Source organism: Bos indicus, chromosome 6, assembly GCF_029378745.1.
Source record: "Bos indicus isolate NIAB-ARS_2022 breed Sahiwal x Tharparkar chromosome 6, NIAB-ARS_B.indTharparkar_mat_pri_1.0, whole genome shotgun sequence".
NCBI lineage: Eukaryota > Metazoa > Chordata > Mammalia > Artiodactyla > Bovidae > Bos > Bos indicus.
Window position 1 is genome coordinate 85,969,447 of NC_091765.1, and position 24,474 is coordinate 85,993,920.

The window sequence follows — 24,474 nt, forward strand, 5'->3', positions numbered from 1 at the left end:
TGGAATTATTTATAGACATCTGGAAATCAGTTCTGAAAATGCTGAAAATTTACACTAAACTAAGGTAAATTCCAAGTTAAGTCATTTTGCATTAATGAAAGATAATATCAGCCAAGAAATAATACATCTAGTTATACACTCATGTTTATTCTTTTCAGTTCTATTTGTCAAGGTTTTCAAATTCCACGTACAGTTATTAATATGTATTTAAAGGTATATGTATATACCAAATATACTAATAAATGGGAAAAAAGTAGACACAAAGTTAAATAATTTGGAATGTCTGGTTATTTTTACTGAGGCTCTAACAACTTGAACAACTTGTGTGTACCTACATCATTCTCATAGGTTATAGCTCTGTGTAATATTTATAATTAAAGAAGAAAGGAAAGAAAATATTAAAGAGATAATCACAGGAAAAAAATCTCTCTTACTCTTTCATACTAAGATCTCAATAATCATGTGAACCTGATCATGATCTTTTGTATAATTCATTATCTACTAGCTTAAAATGAAGAAGGTGAGGAAGGGTGAAAGAACAATTTAATCTCCGATGTTAAGAAAACCCTTCCTAGATCTTAGTTCGGAACTTCAGGGTAGACCCCTTCATTTGCTGCTCATAGTGCATGTCAAATTTCTCATTCAGGGCTACTGTAAAGTGATTCTTCCAGTCTCCTACATCTCCTATAACAGAAAAGAAAAGAAAGCAGTGAACACTATGTCTTCCAGTCAGAATAGAGAAATTTTCTAATATCTCTCACTTTCATTAACACCTAATCAAATTTTACTTTGCAACCCTTAATTATAAGTATATACCATAAATACTATATATTTAAGAATGCAAACAAGGATTTGTCCTGTTTAAAAATAATAAAACAAATAAACATACAAAAAAAAAACCAGCACATTTATTTCTCTGACCTTCCTTTCTTATGCTACTTAATTTTCTTCTCCAATTTCCTTTGAAATATTTGTGATCCATGTTTTACCTCTCCTGTGGTATTAAATATCATCTTCATGTTGAGAACATTAAAATCCAGAATAATGTCTTCATACCCAAGTGCCTACCTGATGTGGTCACCTGTATTTCATAGAAACATCTCAAATTCACCCAGCTAAAAAATAAATTCATTTTCTTCCCCACCAGACTGTATTTTCTTTGAGTCATTTTCCATAACCTGGTTAATTGAATGCAGATATCCATTGCATAAGCTTGGCTGTTGTCTTTAGGCCAGAATATCTAATTCTTTATTTATATCCAGACTTTCTTCATAGCCATTGCCTCCTCCCCATTTTTACTGCCACCAACAGTTAGAGAAACTCCTCAATATTTACCACCTGTGCTGTTACAAAAGTCTAGAAGGTTCTTCTTTGCTTTTCATCACATCCAACTCTCCTCTGAAAGGAAGAAGTCTCTAGTACTTTAATCAGTAGTTCACTTGTCTTCTTAATCCAAGAAGCTCTAAACGTTCCCAGTGAAATAATCCAAAAAGCATAAGATAGAAAATGTGTCTTGAAAATCAGATTCTGTCGGAGGACTCAATAGTATGAAACATTTTACAAGCATGAAAATTATTTTTAGTTTATTGTTTTATGTTTAAAATATATGAAGACATTCTGGGGAAAGAAACTGAGATAATATAAGTAACCTAAATTTAGTCTGCATGTTATTCTTTTTTCAGGGGTGCCCTGTTTTAACCCAGTTGCAAGTTTGTTAATACAATTGTTTAAAAAATCCTTAACCCTATCATTGACAATTTGGTTCCAAGAGGAAGATCATTCTTTTATTTTATTTTATTATTTTTTTCTTCCAGGAGGAAGATATTCCAAGTAACACTGGATGTCCCAATACTTTGCATATCCTATCAGTTCAGTTCAGTTCAGTCACTCAGTCATGTCTGACTCTTTGAGATCCCATGAATTGCAGCACTCCAGGCCTCCCTGTCCACCTCCATCTCCCGGAGTTCACTCAAACTCATGTCCATCGAGTCGGTGATGCAATCCAGCCATCTCATCCTCTGTCATCCCCTTCTCCTCCTGCCCCCAATCCCTCTCAGAATCAGAGTCTTTTCCAATGAGTCAACTCTTCACATGAGGTGGCCAAAGTACTGGAGTTTCAGCCAAAGTACTGGAGTTTCAGCTTTTAGCATCGTTCCATCCAAAGAACACTCAGGACTGATCTCCTTTAGAATGGACTGGTTGGATTTCCTTGCAGTCCAAGGGACTCTCAAGAGTTTTCTCCAACACCACAGTTCAAAAGCATCAATTCTTCGGCGCTCAGCCTTCTTCACAGTCCAACTCTCACATCCATACATGACCACAGGAAAAACCATAGCCTTGACTAGATGGACCTTTGTTGGCAAAGTAATGTCTCTGCTTTTTAATATGCTGTCTAGGTTGGTCATAACTCCTTCCAAGGAGTAAGCGTCTTTTAATTTCATGGCTGGAATCACCATCTGCAGTGATTTTGGAGCCCAAAGAAATAAAGTCTGACACTGTTTCCCCATCTATTTGCCATGAAGTGATGGGACTGGATGTCATGATATTCGTTTTCTGAATATTGAGCTTTAAAGCCAACTTTTTCACTCTCCTCTTTCACTTTCATCAAGAGGCTTTTTAGTTCCTCTTCACTTTCTTCCATAAGGGTGGTGTCATCTGCATATCTGAGGTTATTGATATTTCTCCCGGCAATCTTCATTCCAGCTTGTGGTAGTTTGAGAATTCTTTGGCATTGCCCTTCTTTGGGATTGGAATGAAAACTGACCTTGTCCAGTCCTGTGGCCACTGCTGTTTTCCAAATTCGCTGGCATATTGAATGCAGCACTTTCACAGCATCATATTTCAGGATTTGAAAGAGCTCCACTGGAATTCCATCACCTCCACTAGCTTTGTTCATAGTGATGCTTTCTAAGGCCCACTTGACTTCACATTCCAGGATGTCTGGCTCTAGGTCAGTGATCACACCATTGTGATTATCTTGGTCATGAAGCTCTTTTTTGTACAGTTCTTCTGTGTATTCTTGCCACCTCTTCTTAATATCTTCTGCTTCTGTTAGGTCCATATCCTATATGCCTATGTATTTATGAACTGACTGTGTCTCATCAAGAACATGCCTCCTCTCAGTAGATGTCACCTCATTGTATTTTGATATTTTTACCAAGTTGAGCAGTATTTTCTGCTTAGTGCTTTGAAACTTTAGTGCTCTTTTAGCATCTTTGTAGAAGTATAATTAATACACAGAAAACTGTACATATTCAATGTGTACCATTTGATGTTTGGACATTTGACATTTAGTCTTGAAAAATGTCTGCCACTTAGCTAGGGAAGAGCTGACTAACTGTTCTAAGGTTGTTTCCTCATCTCAAAATGAGATAATAGAAGTTTTTCCCTAACTCTTGTAATAGAATTTTTAAAAAAATAGAATTTACAATTTGTATAACATAAGCGTGTAGCACCAAGGCATAAAGACTTAACAAATAATAGTTAGTAGGGTGTGGTATCGGAGAAGGTGATGGCACCCCACTCCAGTACTCTTGCCTGGAAAATCCCATGGACAGAGGAGCCTGGAAGGCTGCAGTCCATGGGGTCGGGAAGAGTCGGACATGACTGAGGGACTTCCCTTTCACTTTTCACTTTCATGCTTTGGAAAAGGGAATAGCAACCCACTCTAGTGTTCTTGCCTGGAAAATCCCAGGGACAGGGGAGCCTGGTGGGCTGCTGTCTATGGGGTCACACAGAGTCGGACACGACTGAAGTGACTTAGTAGTAGTAATAGTAGTAGTAGGGTGTGGTATTAGTGCTAGTACTGAGGCTGGGGTGACTATTTGTGGTTCTTAATATAATTTGTTGTATGTACCAAATAATCAACATGTAATAGTAATTTATTAGTAGTAGTACTAGTATTTTATGTTTCTGCAAAACCAGTCAATTACAAATAGTAAATTTCTAATAGTAATTTCTTAGTAGTTGTATTAATATTTTATACTTCTGCAGAACTGATCACTCAAATATGGAAACAGCTCTGAAGAAAACAAGTGGGGTCCACAGGCATGAATAGACTTTAATAGATGTTTGCATGTACCTGTTTAAACTTAGGCCTTCCTATAGCAATGGAGGCAAATAACATGAGCATCTCACCTTTTCTCATGAAGGGAGATACTTTTTGGTTCATGACTTCATCCGGCAATGTTGTATAATTGGTAGATGGATTGTTCTTCATCTCCTGGAATGAAGTGTGTTTTATAATCTTGTCCACAAGCTCATCTGATGCCTTCCTTCCCAGAAATTCTAACAATTTCATCACCTCTTTCCTGATATTCTAAGAAGAAAAACATATTTTGTTTTTGGAAAAAAAGGACACAATAAGAAAACCATTCTTCCCCTCTCCTCCCCACACTGATATTGGAAAGTAGGTTTCTAATGAGCAGTTTACCTGTCAAACTTCAGCTTAAGTATCACCTTCTTTGGGATTATTTCCTTGACTATTCCAATTTAAGTTAGATAACTCTATTTTTGCTCCATAAATTCCATATAAATCTATTGTATCATATATGTATTCTCACGCATTTTTTATTTACTTGTTTCCATAAAAAAGATAGTATCTCTACATATATGGTAAATGTCTTTTACTCTTACTTGATGTATTGCAGAAACAAGAGAAAACATTTACTCTTTTGCTCCTCATTTATGCAAATACAGAAGAAACATAAACCTGGCCATTATTGATCAAAATAGGGAGTAAATGGATAGAGCCGATTTGGGAGGGTGAAAGGGATGGATTAACTAATAAATTTTGTTCGAATGCCTTTTAAATTTACTGTCTTCAATATTCTAGCTATAGAACACAAATTTAAGTAACATAATAGCAAACTACAAATCATGGTTGCTTCTCATTCAAATCTGTTCTGCATTAAATTCTATAAAGAAATAATTCTGCTTCTAAAATAATATCCATAATTTTATTTTAAATATGTCCTCATCAAAACAACTCTAGAATTACTGTGAAATGAATTTCAATAATTGCTCAAAGATGTGAACAAGACATGGATATCAATTGCTTTCTTGGTGCTAATAAAGAATGAGAGAAGAGGGCTTCCCTGGTGGTTCAGTGGTAAAGAATCCATCTGCGAAAGCAGGAGACAGGGGTTCAGTCTCTGATCCAGAAGATCCCACTTGCCGTGGAGCAACTAAACCCATGTGGCACAGCTATCAAGTATGTGCCCTAGAGCCCGGGAACTGCACCTACTGAGCCTACATGCCCTAGAGCCTCAACAAGAGAAGCCACTGCTATGAGAAGCCTGGCCACCTCAATGTAGTGTAGCCCCTGGTCGCCACAACTAGAGAAAAGCCTGAGCAGCAGTGAAGACCCAGCACAGCCAAAAAATAAATAAATAAGTATATATATATATATATATATATATATATATATATATATATATAAAATAATTTAGAGAAGATATTTGTTATCCCTTAATAAAAAGATCTAGTATTTTGTCTTTCATTTATAAATTATTTGATATGTGTACATATATACTTTAAAGAATAAATATGAATGCAGCACCCTTACCTACTACCCAATGCATGTAAGAAAACATTCACAATTGGCTAAGGTCTTCCATTTGCAAGTTCCCAACTTCATTTTTTTCACTTTCCATTCCAATTTTCACAAACAACAACAACAAACAAACTTGCTGTCCTGAAATTGACCTACTCAATCCTGTGCCTTTACTCTGCAGATTTGAAACTCATGTATGTATCCCTAGACAAAATATAGCTTGATTTTACTCAACTGATAAGCACATTTGAAATATATTCCTTTTCACTACAATATAATATTTAATTGTAGAATAATAGTACATACAATGCATTTATTCCTGAGTACATGTGTATTGGGGTTGTTTTTATGGTCGTGTGGAATGCTGTTATGGAGGTTGCTGTGCATATAAACTAATATACACATCAGCCCTGGGATTTCTTTGGAAGGAATGATGCTAAAGCTGAAACTCCAGTATTTCGGTCACCTCATGTGAAGAGTTGACTCATTGGAAAAGACTCTGATGCTGGGAGGGATTGGGGGCAAGAGGAGAAGGGGACGACAGAGGATGAGATGGCTGGATGGCATCACTGACTTGATGGACGTGAGTCTGGGTGAACTCCGGGAGTTGGTGATGGACAGGGAGGCCTGGCGTGCTGTGATTCATGGGGTCGCAAAGAGTCGGTTCATGGGGTCACAAAGGGGTCGCAAAGAGTTGGTTCATGGGGTTGCAAAGGAGTCGCAAAGAGTCAGTGTCTTTGCGACCCCATGAATCGCAGCACGCCAAGCCTCCCTGCCGGGAGCCGGCATATTGCATATTGAGTGCATATTGCATATTGCATATTGAGTGCAGCACTTTCCACAGCATCATCTTTCAGGATCTGGAATAGCTCAACTAGAATTCTATCACTGCTGGGAGCCAGCGTGAGGAACTTCGCCCATGGCAAAGGTCATGAGGAAGGAGGCTCGGCATACGCAAAGGCAGGATAGAGCCTCAGGAGTCCCCCTGGAAATTCTCAAGCATCTACCCCCAAAACCAGAGTCTGCCTACTTTCTGCTTTGTGCTTTCACCTACACCTCTGACTTTACCGGGGGCTGTCCCCCACTACCTTTCTCTGAAAAAAGAGTTAGCTTACAGCTCCAGTTAATAATTCCTGGGTGTGACAGTGTTTCAACCTACAAACTCCTTTGGAAATCCTCTAGCCTGCCTGAATAGGTTTTTCCGGCCACATGTGATTGTTCAGAGCCTCCCAACTGTGAGAGGCGGGAGATGTTCTAAACTGTCTAAACACAGATTCCTTTGAGTAGTTAAAAGATTGATTAGAAATTGTATTGGTGAAGGGTTTTTCACTTATTGGGCCAATGTTTGCTGCTAAGTCTCCATACCCCTTACCTATTGTGTCCTTGGCAGTGTATTGATTGATATAATGGGTGTATAGAAATGTAAGTAGTAGCCTCAATGTTTGTAAACTTGGACCCTTGAGTTAATTCTTTTCTTGATTGAGCCCACCTCACCTTTGCCCTATAGGAATGCAGCTTTGTCCAATGCTTTTTGGAGGCTGGAGCCTGATTTTAGAATAATCACCTTTAGAGAAAAATAAGTTTCTTAAAATGTTAACAGGCCTCCTGGCCAGAAGATGATGTAAATCACCTGAACTTTTGCATATGATAAGTTTGAAAGCCTGGCTTCGATTAGGACCAGGAACTGCTGTCCTTGCATGACTCCACCCCTTCCCCCATTATCCTCTATGCATAACTTAAGGTATAAAAACTACTTTGGAAAATAAAGTGTGGGCCTTGTTCACCAAAACTTGGTCTCCCCATGTTGTTCTTTCTCTTACCTTCTGGCTGAATTATTCAGCCTCTTTTTTCACTGAATTTCCTCACTGAGCTATCCTCATTCTATTACTCTTTATATCTTTGATAAATATTTAAATAAATAGGTCGCCTATGCCATCTCTCCTTCGAATACCCTGGATCAGCTGGGGCTGCACCCCGGCACCTCCCTGTCCATCACCAACTCCCGGAGTTCACCCAGACTCACGTCCATCGAGTCAGTGATGCCATCCAGCCATCTCATCCTCTGTCGTCCCCTTCTCCTCCTGCCCCCAATCCCTCCCAGCATCAGAGTCTTTTCCAATGAGTCAACTCTTCGCATGAGGTGGCCAAAGTACTGGAGTTTCAGCTTTAGCATCATTCCTTCCAAAGAAATCCCAGGGCTGATCTCCTTCAGAATGGACTGGTTGGATCACCTGGGTTCAATCCCTGGGTTGTGTTGGGAAGATCCCTCGAAAGTGAGTATGGCAACCCACTCCAATATTCTTGCCTGGAGAATCCCCATGGAGAGAGGAGCCTGGCGGTCTACAGTCCATGGGGTTGCAATGAGTCAGATATGACTAAGCAACTAAGCACAGCCCAGTCAGACTACAGCTCATTGTTGTGACTCTGCTGGGTGTGAAATAACACCTCATAGACATTTTTATTTTGAATTACCCTGATTATTAATGAAGCTAGAAAAAAAAAAACTAGATTTTTAAGACATTGTGATGTCATCATACTTTTGTATTTTGCTATTCTGGCGTTCTGTTTACTCTCTTCTGGAAGTTTGACTTGATACATGTAAGATGTTATTACTCTATCCTACATATCCATTACTCTTTCTAAAGTATTCTATTTATCTCACTGAGGTACATCCTGTGGACCTTCCTCAGCATCATCTACCACATTACTAATTCACTGTGTAGCCATGCCTTATCTGTTATTTAAGCCATCTTTTTGCTTTTCAAATTTTAATTTTTAGAAGTTATTTTAGAAATTCTGGTTTGCTGCTCTTTTTTCCCACAAATCTGCTTTGTCAATTTTAGTAACCTCTTGTTTCTTTGTAAGATTTTTAATTTCTTCTTTTATTTTTTTAAATACGTGAAGTATAGCTATTTTATGGTCTTTTTTTTTAATAATTCCATTATCTATGGATTTAGAAACCAGTTAACTCTTCTTGCCCATTGTGATTCCTTTTGTGCATCTGCATCTGTGTGTGTGTGTGTGTGTGTGTGTGTGTTGTGTGTGGCTGTTGCTTTGATTTAAGAACTCAAACTCTTTCCACTTTTATGTTTGGTAATTTTTTTGAAACTTGAGTTTAAATGTGTTCATTTACAGAAGGTTTTTATTCACTAGCTTCAATCTATAGTGGAGTATCTGGATTATTGTAACTTTTGGAGTTGGCTGCATTATTTATTTGAAGGCAAAATTTTGTATCTACATTATTATCAAATGCTAACATTTTGATAATTATAAAGTTGCCATATCTTTTGAGTTTCTCACCTCCTTCATGTCTTCATAGAAAAGAAATAGCACTTGCGGATTCTTGCTCTTTTCCCACCAAGATTTTGTATGTTCAAACCAGGAACCATAAGGAACTAAGATCAGAGATAAAAACAATGTGAGCTCGGGGCTGGTGCATTGGGACGACCCAGAGGGATGGTACAGGGAGGGAGGAGGGAGGGGCTTCAGGATGGGGAACACATGTATACCTCCGGTGGATTCATGTTGATGTATGGCAAAACTAATACAATATTGTAAAGTAATTAACCCTCAATTAAAATAAATAAGTTTATATTAAAAAAAAAACAATGTGAGGACATAGCATCAACTCTACACTCAGACTCAGCTTGAAAATGAGGCTTCAGAGAAAAAAAATATAAATAAATGATCATGGAATGAAAACCAGAGATCAGCTGCCCATCTGAGGCAAATTTCTCTGCAGGAAGTATGTTGAAAAATCTACATACAGAACTATAATCTCAACTTTCATTATTATGACATAGTTTATGACTCAGAGGAAAAGTGATGGAAGTCTTTCCATTTGATTTAGAACTTATGAGAGTATTTTTGAAAATGGTGTGTGTGTCTGTGTGTGTGTGTTGTTAATGAAAGGAGGTGAGTAGTAGAGCTATCAATATTTTTATGATTAGAATGCAGTCCAGATCTCAAATTTACCATTTAAAAAGTAGCTTTGGTAACTGAATAATTTATAATTAGAATAATTATATAATTTCATTACACTGTTTCAGTTTAAACGGTAAGGGATGCTTTCTTAGGGATCCTTAGTTTCATTCTCACTTTAAAAAGTTAGAAGATTTTGGACGTGATATGATATGACCAAATATGGATTCCTCTTTTCTCTCCCTCATCTTTTCTCACATGTATCCAAGTGTTTCACCCAGTAAAAAGCTGACAAGTTAATATAACGATGTGTGAGTCAAGGTATTCTGCTTTGCATTAAGTTATTGGATATTTATTTTGTTCTTTGACCCTACTGACAATTATTTATTTATTTATAGTTAACCTAAAATAATATCAAAGGTGTGAACATAGTGATTCAATATTTGAATACATTACACACCAAAAGTTAGTATAAAATAATGACTATATTCCCTGTATTGTTCATTACTTCCCTGTGATGTATTTATTTTATAGCTAGCAGTTTGGACTCTTAATCCCCTTCATCATTCTGCCCCTCCCCTATCCTTCTCCATTATGGTAACTGCTAATCTTTTCTCTGTATCTGTGGGTAGGTCTTCTGTTTTGTCCCATTTGTTTCTTTACAGAAAAGTCATAAATGACTTTTATAGTGATCTTATTCATCTATTTTGCAGAGGTACAGCATTATCTTTATCTGTTTTACAATGCATGTTTTGATGATCTTGAGGCATGTAATTTATTTGTGCTTTAGCATAAAGTTTTCCAAAGGTAGCAACAAACATAAAGCACATATATCACACTTTTATTGAGTCAATATTAATTTTGGAGGATATAAATGACATTATTATCCTTTCCTTACACTTATTATTAAGGAGTCAGAATGGCCTTCTTTAGTTAATACTAGATACTAAACACTTTCTTTCTTGAACCTGAATACTCTGTTGCTTTAGTCTGGAGTTAAATAAAAAGACAAAATTTCCCAGAATTTTTGCTCAAGTTAACTCTTGTACTATTCTAAGAAATCTAGTTGAATTATTCAGACTGTACAGAGGGTAGAATGAGTAAGAATTTTGTAGATATTCAGACTTCTTTGTGAATTCTGGCCTCATTTAGTATCTGAAATTTTTCTTAAATATAAATGAACAAGTTCTGTCCTCTATCTTTTTCCTTCTTGTTCAATGAAGTTATAATAACGCACTGTGAAGTACTTCTGTAATAAAAAGACATGAGAGAGAATCGGACTCACACATATACATCTATATACCTACTTGCAGGCACTGTACTCGAATGTCCAGATTCTGAATTTTGCCATTCTCATCTGGAAAAATTATGCTTGTTCTAAGTTCAAGGGCTTCTAGAACTTCTGTGTTTTAATCAAGGACCAGGAAGGATAACAGACCAGAACAGAAAGCAAAAATTATCCCTAAAGATGTCATTTGTCTTGTATCATTTACCTTGAAAGAATTCAGAAAAGGAAAGAAACTCTTCATACCTTCTCCATCCATGAATTTCTCCACAAAATCTTGAAAAGAGTCAGGATCTGGAATAGCAGTCACCATTAAAATGAAAAAATAATAAGAAACAACCACATCCTTGGCATTCCGGGAAAGATAGATGATCTAAGGAAGATGAAATTAGTTATTAAATCACCTGCTATTTTTCAAATATAGTCACATCAAGATTTAAAAAGAAAAAGTTTATGTTTTTAACTGTAAACATAACATATATTTGCTTTAGAAAATTTATGAAATATTAAAATTATAAAAAAGGAAATTCCTTCAATAAACTGAAATGACAACGTCTTTTGTATTGCTGTTCAATGTTAGTTTTCACTTTTCATTTTTATGCCATTTTCACATGTTTAATTTGAGAGCCTCAAATTCCACTGATATAAATTGGGTGAGGCAGATTATTATCTCCAAATTATAAGTGAAGAAACTAAACTAAATATGAGTCAGAATACATGGTTGAGAATTAATCAATGAGACTAAGCGATTTGATAAATCATTCAGTCAAAAAGTCTTCTGGCCTTTATACTACACAACTATGCTGCATAACAATTTTAAAAAGGTCCTGCTATTTTCTTATAGTCTTGAAGAAAAGCTAATTTTTATGGGATGCTTAGACCCCTAATACTCCATGCTTCCCTGGTGGCTCAGTGGTAAAGAACCTGCCTGCCAATGCAGGAGTCAGGGGTTGGATCCTTGGGTCAGGAAGATCCCCTGGAGTAAGGAAATGGCAACCCACTCCAGGATGCTTGCCTGAGAAACCTCATGGACAGAGGAGCCTGGCAGGCTACAGTCCGTGGGGTCGCAGAAGAATCAGACATGAACCAGCGACTAAACAACAACTCTGCATTGCAGGAAAAGAGCTGCACCAGTAAATTCTCTCTATGGTCTTCCACTTCCTCCTTCAGGCACCTGAGCCACACCATGGTCTATGGCAGCTCTTGATTCTCCACTCTTTAGTGGATTTGATAAGGCTCACTAATCTGTCTTACTCAAGTTTCTACACTTTCAAACAATTTTAAAGAAATCTATTTGAATATTCTAAGAAGTATGGTTTTCATTTTTAAGGCCCCACTATAAAAAGCTCCAAATACTACAGAAAGTCAACTTTCTTTCTCAACAAAGCTATCATTGGCCGTATGAAACTTTTCCACATTTATTTAAAATTTTCCCTAGCCTTTTTGCTTATGAGCTGAATGGAATTCTTTGCCACTATATATATATATATATATATATATATATATCTCCACAAATTTGCTTTATCATTTTTATTCCTTTTTTTGTTCATATTGTTTCCTCTGTCTTGAATATTCTCTGCATCTCAAAATACAATCTATATTAAAGTTTTGCTCCAGGTCATCCACGAAGCTTTTTTTTTTTTCCTAATGTACTCTTTTTTTATTGAGTTATAGTTGATGTACAATATTATATAAGTTTTAAGTGTACAACATTGTGATTAATAATTTTTAAAGGTTACCTCCACTTATAGTTTTTATAAAATATTGACTATATTCCTTGTGTTGTACAATATATCCTTGTAGCTTATTTATTTTATACATAGTAGTTTTTACCTCTTAGTTCCCTATTCTTCAAGGTGGGGGAAGGCGGAATGTAAAAGCAACCCCTCTTTCCTTAAACTTCCAGTAGTTTATCTTCTCTGCATTTTGGAAGATTTGATTCTATACACTAACTTTTCACTGTGCATGCTCTTCCTGCCTTTGAGGAAAATCTAAGTCTTTCCCCTCAGCTCTCTCAAGTCAAAGTTTCTAGTTTGCCCACAATTCACTTGGGATATAATCTGTCTTAAAAATCCTACACTTGAAAAAACCCTGTAATAATTCATTCTTCTCCTAACTGAAGCCATTTTTAAACTTATGGTCACTCCCTTGCTTAACTGAAGATTTGAACATCAGACTCATAATATTACTCTCCATTCCAAAGCTTTTCATCATGCTGTGTAATTTTAGTGTTTGTATACATGATCCATCAGATTCTTTAGGTTCTTGGGGTCTTTGATCATTACCTCTATTTTACTTCAGTTAGCAACATTTGCAGCCAATTCTTGAAACTAGTCCAGTACCTTAAAGGTTCTGAAGACTTGTCCTTGAGCACCATTTCTTCCAAGACAGTTCTGTTTCTTTATCCTTTCTCTCTTATCAAGGATATATCTCTTCTGCAACAACTCCAAAGCCTCAAGTTTACTGACTTCAATTGCTTCTTTTAGCTTTTAGCTTGTTCCTTTTTTTCACTCTCTTTTTTTTTAACCACTTAAAGTTTTTAGTTCAAAACTCCAAACACACTTTTACCAATAGTTTCAATCCACCTGTCTTCTTGTCCACCAGTGAATCACCCCAGAAGTACTCAAGTTGTGATTCATCCAATGGTCTCCTACTCTTTGATAATCCCTGAGATAATAAGCAGGCTTTTGAAGACTGTAGCTATTGTAAAGGTACAGTATCTTTTCATGTCCAAGTAAAGGGATAACACCAAGACTTCATTCCATTCTTCAAAGAAAAAAAGTAACTTGGCCAAATATCTTGAAAAAATAGTAGTCACACATTTCCCAGAAGATACATATAAATAGTATTTATTAAAGAGAGAACTCTTATGTATGACTTCAGAAGGATGTATGTGATCTTTCTAGGATTGCTTATGATAAAAGCAAACAAACAAAAAAACACTGAAATCTTCAAAAGTTTGCACTACGTAGCTCCAAAAAATGTCATCTATACCATGTTATATCACAGTACAAAATAGAAATACTTCATGACTCTGATAGATCCCTTTTTGGTCAATAATGACTACATATAGTACTTTAATATCTCATATGTTTAGTATGGATCATAGTGTGTCCTAATAAAGCTAGTAAAGTCTTGAGGAACAACATCAGTGGTCTAAGACAATGTTTGGCCTGTACTTTAGGATTCCTTGTTATTATTCTTTCTAAACAGCAAAACTGATCATCTCAATCAGCAGCTTAATATGGCTGTAACTCCTCATTATCATCAAAGTAGAGCCCAAACTTCATAAGTTGGCCTCCATATCTGTTGCAAACAAACCCAGCTCATCTCCCATCCCTCATCCAACCAGTACAGGCACTCAGTCTTCCAGTTAAATTGAACTGGTTTCACATCCCACCTTGGGTTGCCTCAGAGATTATATAGACTAATTCTTATGCATCCTTCACATATCAGATGAGATGTTACTTGCTTTAAGGTTCCTTCTCTGCCCTCAATATCTAGGCCAGAACTCTTCCTTTGCTTGATCTATATCACCTTCTGTAGTGTCTGTTATTTATCCCTTTCCCCTGTGAACCATGTGTCCATAAAGACAAAGATTACATGTGTATTTGTTATATTGCTGGCTCATGATAGGCACTCACTAAATAATTATTCTATCATTTTTGTCTGGTTTATCCTTGCCTAGCTCATTTGCATGCCTCACAAGGCCAAGCACAATAGTTTGCAAAAAGAGTACATTGACTACAATTACTAATAATAACAAATAAAAGTAGCCATTGTAAATTGTTTGTAACATGCTAGGTACTATGTTAAGCACTTCACAAGCATTAATTTAGTTAATCCTTATAACAACTCTATGTGAAATGCAATTATTATCCCTCTTTTAAGATGAGGAAACTTCAGCTTCCAGAAAGCTCAGAGAGTTTATCTGTTTTTCTGAGAATCAGCTCTGGAGTTAGAATTGAAGTCTAGACCTTCTAACTATATTATGATCCACATTTTTAAAATGTCTATAGATTCAGTGAAGAAATAAATAAACAAGTGTATATAAGACGCAGGATATTACCTAACTTTATTCATTGTAACATTCTTTGAGTTGGGTGAAGTTCTAAGAACACTTGACTCTGTTACCTTACAGTTCTTTTCCCAAAATGAGACTGGAAGAAGCTTCACAGGCAGGTGAGACTTCACTATTCTAGGAGATGCCATCTCATTTAATTGTTTCACTCCTAATTAAAAAAAAAAAAAAAAAGTTGGACAACTTCAAAAATTACAAATATTTGTATGGATTTTTACAGATTTTAAAAATAGAAATATCTATACATTCTATATTATGTTCCTAATAATGATATGTATTCACTATGACAGAAGTTTAGATAGATAAAATCATACAGAAAAAAAATAGATTAAATAAATTTTCACCACTTTGAAAAAAATCATTATTAACATTTTGGTAAGCATCCTTCCATACAACTATATCAATATGCCCAGACTTATAGCCATATAAATACCAGACACACAGATGAAATTTTTTAATATTTTATAATTGCATTTTTCTTAATATTTTGTACCAACACTTCAGTGACAACAAACATATGATATCATAATATGTTTAATGACTTCATGTCACTTTTACCTTCTGTTGATTAACATTTATATTGTCTCTAACTTTTTACAATAATAAAAGAATCTGTGATGAACATCTTTTTGCACATCCTTGAAAATTTATGGATATGTCCCTAGTGTTTAAAGTATCACTGCATATATCCCAAGTAGAGATATAATTCTCATATATTACTAAGCTCTGATGAAAGCATGTCAGAGCTTTCCTCACTCACTCAATTCCAGGAATATGCTATACTATAAACTGTCAAGATTTAAATTTACATACCTCCCTATGTAGACAACATAATACTAATTGCCATTTAATACTATTGCCAAAAAATGCTATTTTGCATACAGTCTTTCTTGTACCATTTACACCCACACATTAAAATATATGTGTATAGCTTTTAAAATTAACTTATGTATTACCATTCATCACGTGTTCAGTGCTACATTCCAGGTAAGGAACTCTATTAAAAATGACGTCTTCTTTGCACTTTTCCACATCACCGTTATTATAAATCATGCATATAATTTCACTAAGCCATGTTGTACCTGAAAAAATTAAACACACCTGAGTCTCCCATTGACAATGCATAATGATAATGCAGGGATCAATGTATTTATAGTTGGATAAAGTAAGATGCTACCAATGAAATAGCATTTGAAAGTTGTCAGAATCGCCACAGGACACAAAAACTATTTCCCCTAATATTTACTCTTATACATAGCATCAAAAATAAGGATGAACATAGTTGTAATAAAATACACCTATGATAGAAATTTGACTTTGTCAAAAATGAATTGTGATATTGTACAAGCTGATAACTTATTTGAATCTAAATTTTCACATCTAAAAAGTAAGCACGCTTTCAACCACAGTGTTTCTCAATAGCTTTTATGCCTCAGGTTGAGTCCTAGTACAGAGAATATAGAAAAGAAAAAGTCTGGTCCTTGTCCTGTGATATTCAAGGGCCCTCAGAAGAGTCAGAAACAGTGCTCAATAATTACACTTCATTTTTCTTAAGTGGCTGTAATATAGATGGGCACAGGGATTTAAAGAACTGTAAAGGAGGACTTGATGTGCTTCTGCTGTTGCCATGATGTTTCCACAAGAAAGAAATGACTTTAAGAGAACATGGTAATTGAGCTTAGCCTTAACAAATTATTGGCATAAATTCACTAATTGTGTAAGATAGGAGAGAGCTCTATCAGACAGAAGAACTCTCTCTCCTTTTTTTAAAATCAAAAGCCAGATATTTACAAATAGTAAAGTGGTGAGGAAATGAATTGGATGTAGATTGCTTCTGTTGTGACTCTTCTGCGACCCCATGGACTGTAGTCTGCTAGGCTCCTCTGTCCAAGGGATTCTCCAGGCAAGAATACTGGAGTGTGTTGCCATTTCCATCTCCATGGATCTACATCCATGGATGTAGATTATAAAACCTAAATCAGAGGCTACTTGAAGGGATGAATGGAGATGAGGATGCAGTGTCAAGCAGACACCAAGCCTACAAAGCCTTGTAATTCATACTAGAGTTCAGGTCATTTCTAAAGGATTTTAAAGGTCACTGCCATACATCAAGAAAGAAAGCAAGGTTATAAGGGTCATGTTTTGGAAGACTTCCTCTAGTGGCAGAGTAAATACAATAATGGAGTAAAGCGTCATAAGAAGGTGACAACAAAACTAGAAGCTGACTCTGAGGCATATCTATGAGACTAAACAGGCAAAACAGATTGATTGATTGAATACGGAAGATGAAGAAGTTAAGAGAAACTGATTCTGAAATAGCTCTCATATGTCCTCAACAGGTGACTGGTTTTGTGCTGACATTGATCCAGACAGGAAAGAGAATGGAAGACCACTTTAGAGTCAGAATAGCCTAAGGTATATTTAACGTTTGACATATTTAAGTACTAATTGGAGCAACCAGATAGAGAAGAAGTCTGGATTGGACTTTCTAATTTCTAAAGTTCTAAGATTGTAAGACTATGACAAACAAGGTAAGTTCAGGAAAATATATAATAGATATTCAGAGATGGACTTTAGAAAGAGGAACTGATTAACTAAAAAGTGCTAATTTTTTAAAAAATCCATGAAAATTACTTATACTTTGTCTATACAGCAATGACAACAATGACATAAAGACAGGTAATTTTAAATTTTACTAATGGTTCTATAGTCATCCATCTATATTATGTGAATTTCTTATATGGCAAAATACCCATTTATCAGTGTGCTGCTTAAATTATATGTACAGATTGTAGTTTTAGAATAGAGCTATCAGTTCAGTTCAGTTCAGTTGCTCAGTTGTGTCCAATTCTTTGCAACCCCGTGAATCGCAACACACCAGGCCTCCCTGTCCATCACAAACTCCCAGAGTCGGTGATGCCATACAGCCATCTCATCCTCCATCGTCGCCTTCTCTTCCTGCCCCCAATCCCTCCAAGCATCAGGATCTTTTCCGGATGAGTCAACTCTTCACATGAGGTGGCCAAACTATTGGAGTTTCAGCTTTACATCAGTCCTTCCAATGAACACCCAGGACTGATCTCCTTTAGGATGGACTGGTTGGTCCTCCTTGCTGTCCAAGGGACTCTCAAGAGTCTTCTCCAACACCACAGTTCAAAAGCATCAATTCTTTGGTGCTCAGCTTTCTTCACAGTCCAATTCTCACATCCATACATGACTACTGGAAAAACCATAGCCTTGACTAGATGGACCTATGTTGGCAAAGTAATGTCTCTGTTTTTTAATATGCTATCTAGGTTGGTCATAACTTTCCTTCCAAGGAGTAAGTGTCTTTTAATTTCATGGCTGCAATCACCATCTGCAGTGATTTTGGAGCCCAAAAAGATAATGTCTGACACTGTTTCCACTGTTTCCTCATCTATTTCCCATGAAGTGATGGGACCAGATGCCATGATCTCAGTTTTCTGAATGTTGAGCTTTAAGCCAACTTTTTCACTCTCCACTTTCACTTTCATCAAGAGGCTTTTTAGTTCCTCTTCATTCTGCCATAAGGGTGGTGTCACCTGCATATCTGAGGTTATTGATATTTCTCCCGGCAATCTTGATTCCAGCTTGTGCTTCTTCCAGCCCAGCATTTCTCATGAGGTTCGTGACATTGTACAGGAGACAGGAATCAAGATCATCTCCATGGAAAAGAAATGCAAAAAAGCAAAATGGCTGTCTGAGGAGGCCTTACAAATAGCTGTGAAAAGAAGAGAAGCGAAAAACAAAGGAGAAAAGGAAAGATCTAAGCATCTGAATGCAGAGTTCCAAAGAGGAGCAAGGAGAGATAAGAAAGCCTTCCTCAGTGATCAGTGCAAAGAAATAGAGGAAAACAACAGAATGGGAAAGACTAGAGATCTCTTCAAGAAAATGAGAGATACCAAGGGAACATTTCATGCAAAGATAGGCTCGATAAAGAACAAAAATGGTATGGAACTAACAGAAGCAGATGCTATCAAAAAGAGGTAGCAAGAATACACAGAAGAACTGTATAAAACACAGCTTCATGACCCAGATAATTACGATGGTGTGATCACTCACCTAGAGCCAGACATCCTGGAATGTGAAGTCAAGTGGGCCTTAGCATCACTATGAACAAAGCTAGTGTAGGTGATGGAATTGCAGTTGAGCTATTTCAAATCCTGAAAGATGATGCTGTGAAAGTGCTGCACTCAATATGCCAGCACATTTGGAAAACTCAGCAGTGGCCACAGGACTGGAGAAGGTCAGTTTTCATTCCAATCCCAAAGAAAGGCAATGCCAAAGAATGCTCAAACTACTGCACAATTGCACTCATCTCACACGCTAGTAAAGTAATGCTCAAAATTTTCCAAGCCAGGCTACAGCAATACGTGAACCGTGAACTTCCAGATGTTCAAGATGGTTTTAGAAAAGGCAGAGGAACCAGAGATCAAATTGCCAACATCTGCTGGATCATCGATAAAGCAAGAGAGTTCCAGAAAAACATCTGTTTCTGCTTTATTGACTATGCCAAAGCCTTTGACTATGTGGATCACAATAAACTTGGGAAAATTCTGAAAGAGATGGGAATACCAGACCACCTGACCTGCCTCTTGAGAAACCTGTATGCAGGTCAGGAAGCAACAGTTAGAACTGGACATGGAGCAACAGACTGGTTCCAAATAGGAAAAGGAGTACGTCAAGGCTGTATATTGTCACCCTGCTTATTTAACTTATACCAGGAGAATAGAGTTATAATATGCCACTATTTTCTGTGTATATAGCAGAACTTGTATAATATGTCCTTATTTAATACAGAGAATGAATGTGGGAGAAATGAATGGCTTAATATTTAACAGAAAAGGTGCATTTGTCCTTTCTAGGTGAAAAGGGAACAACTTTGACATAACAAAGAGACTTACCAGATTTGGGATAGGTGACAATGACAAGGTCATCTGGTCTTGCCTCAAATTCCTCCACGTTATGAAACTGCTCGATAAATTTTTTATACATTGGTATTCCACCAAGTTTGCCAAAGTAATCTGAAAAGGATGGTTTGGAAGAACTCATCGTGGAGTGGTACACTGAAAGAAAAAAAGATACGTTTTCCACTTCACATGCACTTTAAGTTGTTTTAATATTAATAGTAGTCCTGTACATCAAATTTCTCTTGGGTGTCTAACATTTCTTATATGTTGAGCATATAGAGTAAGGAATATTAAAGAAATGTATAACATAGCCTTGGTGCTTTAAGAGTTTCTATTTCTATTACTAAGTCTAACATATAAAAGAATAAGTAGTACAAAGCACAAATAAGTTACATGTTTTAAGACTATGTACAAAATGTGTGATACATTCAATAGAGCCTTGATTTCTCTGTCAAAACTGATAAAACATATAAAAAGACTAAGAGATTGTGAAAATGCAACAATATTTTGGCAAAGAATCCCTTTAATTAATTTTGTATACATTAAATAACAATAAATTTTGATGGCCACATTTGATAGCTATTGGCAGATGTCAAAGTCAAAGCTTTCTTTGATACTGAATATGTTTCATTCAATGAAAAAAAAAATCAAATGCTTGGTGAGAGTATTAAAAAGATGAAAATAATGACACTGTAATGTTTATGTCTAAGACACAGATTCTTGAAGGTATAGAAGAGTATGACCCCCTAGCATTACTTATACTTTTCTCTCTCACTTCATCAGTAAAGTTGACACTCTCATTGAGTGACTTGTGTGAAATTTATAAGGTTAAACAACACAGTTATCATTGACAGTGCCTGATCCCATGATATCTCATTTCATGTTCAGAGTAAGCCTTAGACTTTTTAATTAGGCAAACTTTCCTTTATTGGCTTTCAACTCCTCTCATTACCTTTTTCCTCTGCAAACTTACTCCATTCTGTGTTTGTGATATAGCATTTCAACAAATGTTATCCTTCTTTGATATTGCCCTCACAGGATCTCCTTTATTTTTCTTTTAAGATGAGGTATTAGGTGACTGCAGCCATGAAATTAAAAGACGCTTACTTCTTGGAAGGAAAGTTATGTCCAACCTAGATAGCATATTCAAAAGCAGAGACATTACTTTGCCAACAAAAGTTCGTCTAGTCAAGGCTATGGTTTTTCCTGTGGTCATGTATGGATGTGAGAGTTGGACTGTGAAGAAGGCTGAGCGCCGAAGAATTGATGTTTTTGAACTGTGGTGTTGGAGAAGACTCTTGAGAGTCCCTTGGACTGCAAGGAGATCCAACCAGTCCATTCTGAAGGAGATCAGCCCTGGCATTTCTTTGGAAGGAATGATGCTAAAGCTGAAACTCCAGTACTTTGGCCACCTCATGTGAAGAGTTGACTCATTGGAAAAGACTCTGATGCTGGGAGGGATTGGGGGCAGGAGGAGAAGGGGACAACAGAGGATGAGATGGCTGGAAGGCATCACTGACTCGATGGACGTGAGTCTGAGTGAACTCCGGGAGTTGGTGATGGACAGGGAGGCCTGGCGTGCTGCGATTCATGGGGTCGCAAAGAGTCCGACATGACTGAGCGACTGATCTGATCTGATTACTGAGTAAAATGAGGCTCATCATGCCAGAGAACTGGGCAATATTCAGTTACAAGACTGCCTCAGGATTGTTGTTATTGTTTAGTAGCTAAACCATGTCCAACTCTTTGCAACTCCATGGGCTGTAGCCCTCCAGGCCCTCTGTCCATGAGATTTCCCAGGAAAGAATACTGGAGTAGGTTGCCATTTCCTTCTCCAGGGGATCTTTGGGATCTTCCCAATCTTCCTGACCCAGGGATCAAACCCACATCTCTTGCACTGGCAGGCAGATTCCTTCCCACTGAGCCACCAGGAAAGCCCATAGTTTCTGCAGTACAACAAAGTGAATCAGCTATATGTACACATACATTCCTTTCCTCTTGAACCTCCCTCCTGTCCCCCATCTCACCCCTCTAGGTCATCCCAGAGCACTGAGCTAAGCTCCCTCTGCTATACAGCAGCTTCCCACTAGCGAACTATTTTACACATGGTAGGATCTCCCTTTTATCCACCCCTGTCAAAAAAAAAACCAACAACCCTGTAGGATAAGTTGTTAGACGCTCATACATGTGATTGAACCCAGGTCTCCTGTGTCTCCTGCATTGCGGGATGATTCTTTACCTGCTGAGCCATCAGGGAAACTCCTAAAAATCTGTATATCGAAGATATTTTATAGCTTTTCATGTTTTTATGTTTCATAAGTTTATTGGTTATTTTAATCATTTTGGTCGTTTGTCCATCAGAAGTGGTTTTGTTTTTTCCTAAATGATATATAGCAGGTAATTTATCATTGATTTATAAATTGAAGATATCTGAAGTGTTCCCATCTTATATTGCCAGTTGTTTTTAATTTTTTAATGGTTTATATAGAAATTTATTGCTCATATAATCACTAGGGGGAAAAAATGTGTACAAAAGGCATTCCTTGTCCTGCCTATTGATTTGTTTATTCATATGAACAACTTGCTTGGTGTTCTGCCAAGTTTGTAAGAATTGGCTTATAGTCAAGTGGGAGTAGCTGATTTATTATCAAAAGCAGTTGGCTGACTTCTGACTGACCCTTCATGGTCAATTTTAATCTCAGGGTTAAACTAGGTGGCATATAATAAAATCCCTTGCTTTGTTTAGCTTCTTTTGGTAAGTTCTCTCATCTTGTAATGTACAGATTCACCTCCAGCTGATTTTTTCTTTCTCAAAAGACATAGTTCAGTTCGAAATTGTCAACTGCATTCCCTAACTGAGTGTGGAGGGTGCTATTGTCTAGAAACACTGACCAAAAATTATTAGAACTGTGATTCATGAATTCAGTTGAGGGAAGAAATATGTTTCTTCTTTTCTTTGTATTTCCTCTTCCCTTCTTCTTTCTTTCTCTCTTTCTCCATCTTCCCCTCCTCTACTCCCCAGTCTGCCTTTCATTCAGCGGTATATGTGAACTCCTCTGCTCTTACCAGACACAGAGGTAAGTGCTGACTATCAGGATGAGTATAGATGCAAAGGGCTTGCTTCAGCCTCACCTTCTACAACTTAATTTGGATTTGAGCAAAGTGGCTGAAAGCAGAGAATATCCTTTTGGACATTTTTCTATCCAGAACCATAGCACTATGTCACAAAATAGATGCTAAAAAATCCTCATTAAATTCAATTGTTTTATTGTTAGATCAAATCTGCTTGGGCTTTCTAGTATCCACTAGCAATTCCTAGATGAAACAGCCACTGTCCTGCCAATGGTGTACCTTGTCAACTACTTACCAAGGACTTGGATTTCTGCTCTTGAAGGTCAAATGTCTCTCACTTAAAAGTAAAGTGATATTTGCAAGTTCCCTGTTAGTAATAGATTGCTTCTGACATATTTCACAGAAGTAAACATAGAATTCAGTCTCCACTTTAACTTTTCTACTCTGCTTGCTTTGTTCTTACTTCAGTAAAATAGAGAACATGTTTAACATGCAGGGTTTACAAGGCAACTATGATACTAAGTTTTATGTTAAAACGCTTTAATTTAAACAGCAAAACATTATATAAATATATTATTTTTAATAAGTGATCTTTTATCACAAAGTGATTATTTGCTTTACTCTAAGTAAGTAAAATATTGATAAAAACTTTATTCTCTGTATTTCCTTTTTAATATAGTTTTGTAATAAATAATTCTGTATTTTCTATATCTAAAATCTAAATATTAATATCAGCAATAATAATAGAGATAAAACCTGTCCAGATGATCCTGTGAAAGCAACTGGGTAATCCAATTCAGTTTTCTTCAATCCCCACTCAGGTTTCAAGCTGCAAAAAAAGATGAGCACTACTGTGTGTTTGGAATGTTTCTGGTGGATTTTTATTCTGAATACCAGAGAAGGAGGCGGAGATTAACTTGTGAGTCTAGGCTTTCTGGATTTCCTGATGCAATGGGGTAAAACAAATATGGGATCATACCTGCAGGTGCAGTGAGCCACACAGTCATGTTTATTCACACAGATATTAGAGGTTCTCCAGTTATTTTTCATCCTTGGCTCTTAGGCAAATTTCTAAATTTGCCAGTAGCCATCACTGGGTTAAGGAGGAGGAAAAGGAAATAAAGGTAAAGATGAGGGAGAAAAATGTAAACAAGATGGAGCAAAATATAAGAGAATTTGTAAGAGAGTGTCACTTACTGAATCAAAGGATGAGGTTGACTTTTGAAAGATTAAATTCCCTAGAGGAATAAGAAGAGAGAAGAAAATGACCCTGCATCAGGAGACCTAGATTAGCTTAGGGAGACTTTTCAAAGAGGGATTTATAGTACTTGCTTGTGTATTAACAGGTCACTTGGAAAACACCTTTTGTTTAAAAATCTTTGCCTTTAACTCTTGAGTAACCCTGAAAATCAAAAACAGATGACAGCTAAAGGAATAATGTAACAGAAATCACCTTTGGATTACTATTTTTAAAATTTCACTTATCTCTGCTCCCAATCACATGCTCAATGATATAGTGTGGAATTTCCAGGTAAAGTTAGTCATTGACAGCATTGAAATTTAGATAAGAGAATGAGAAAAATGGACTTGGAGGGCACTATGCTAAATAAAATAAGTCAGACAGAAAGGC

General features: G+C 36.6%; 1 protein-coding gene across 1 annotated transcript; it reads right to left on the reverse strand.

Annotated features, from left to right (window-relative positions):
* Positions 1 to 126: 126 nt before the first annotated feature.
* Positions 127 to 23,755, reverse strand: LOC109560543 (sulfotransferase 1E1). Its single transcript, XM_019962868.2, has 8 exons — positions 23,601 to 23,755; positions 19,767 to 19,928; positions 15,798 to 15,923; positions 14,895 to 14,992; positions 11,007 to 11,133; positions 8,855 to 8,949; positions 4,138 to 4,318; positions 127 to 684 (listed from the first exon to the last, which is right to left on the reverse strand). The coding sequence occupies exons 2-8, from the start codon at positions 19,912 to 19,914 to the stop codon at positions 572 to 574; spliced, it is 888 nt and encodes a 295-aa protein (XP_019818427.1). The 5' UTR covers positions 19,915 to 19,928; positions 23,601 to 23,755; the 3' UTR covers positions 127 to 571.
* Between the last annotated feature and the right edge of the window lie 719 nt (positions 23,756 to 24,474).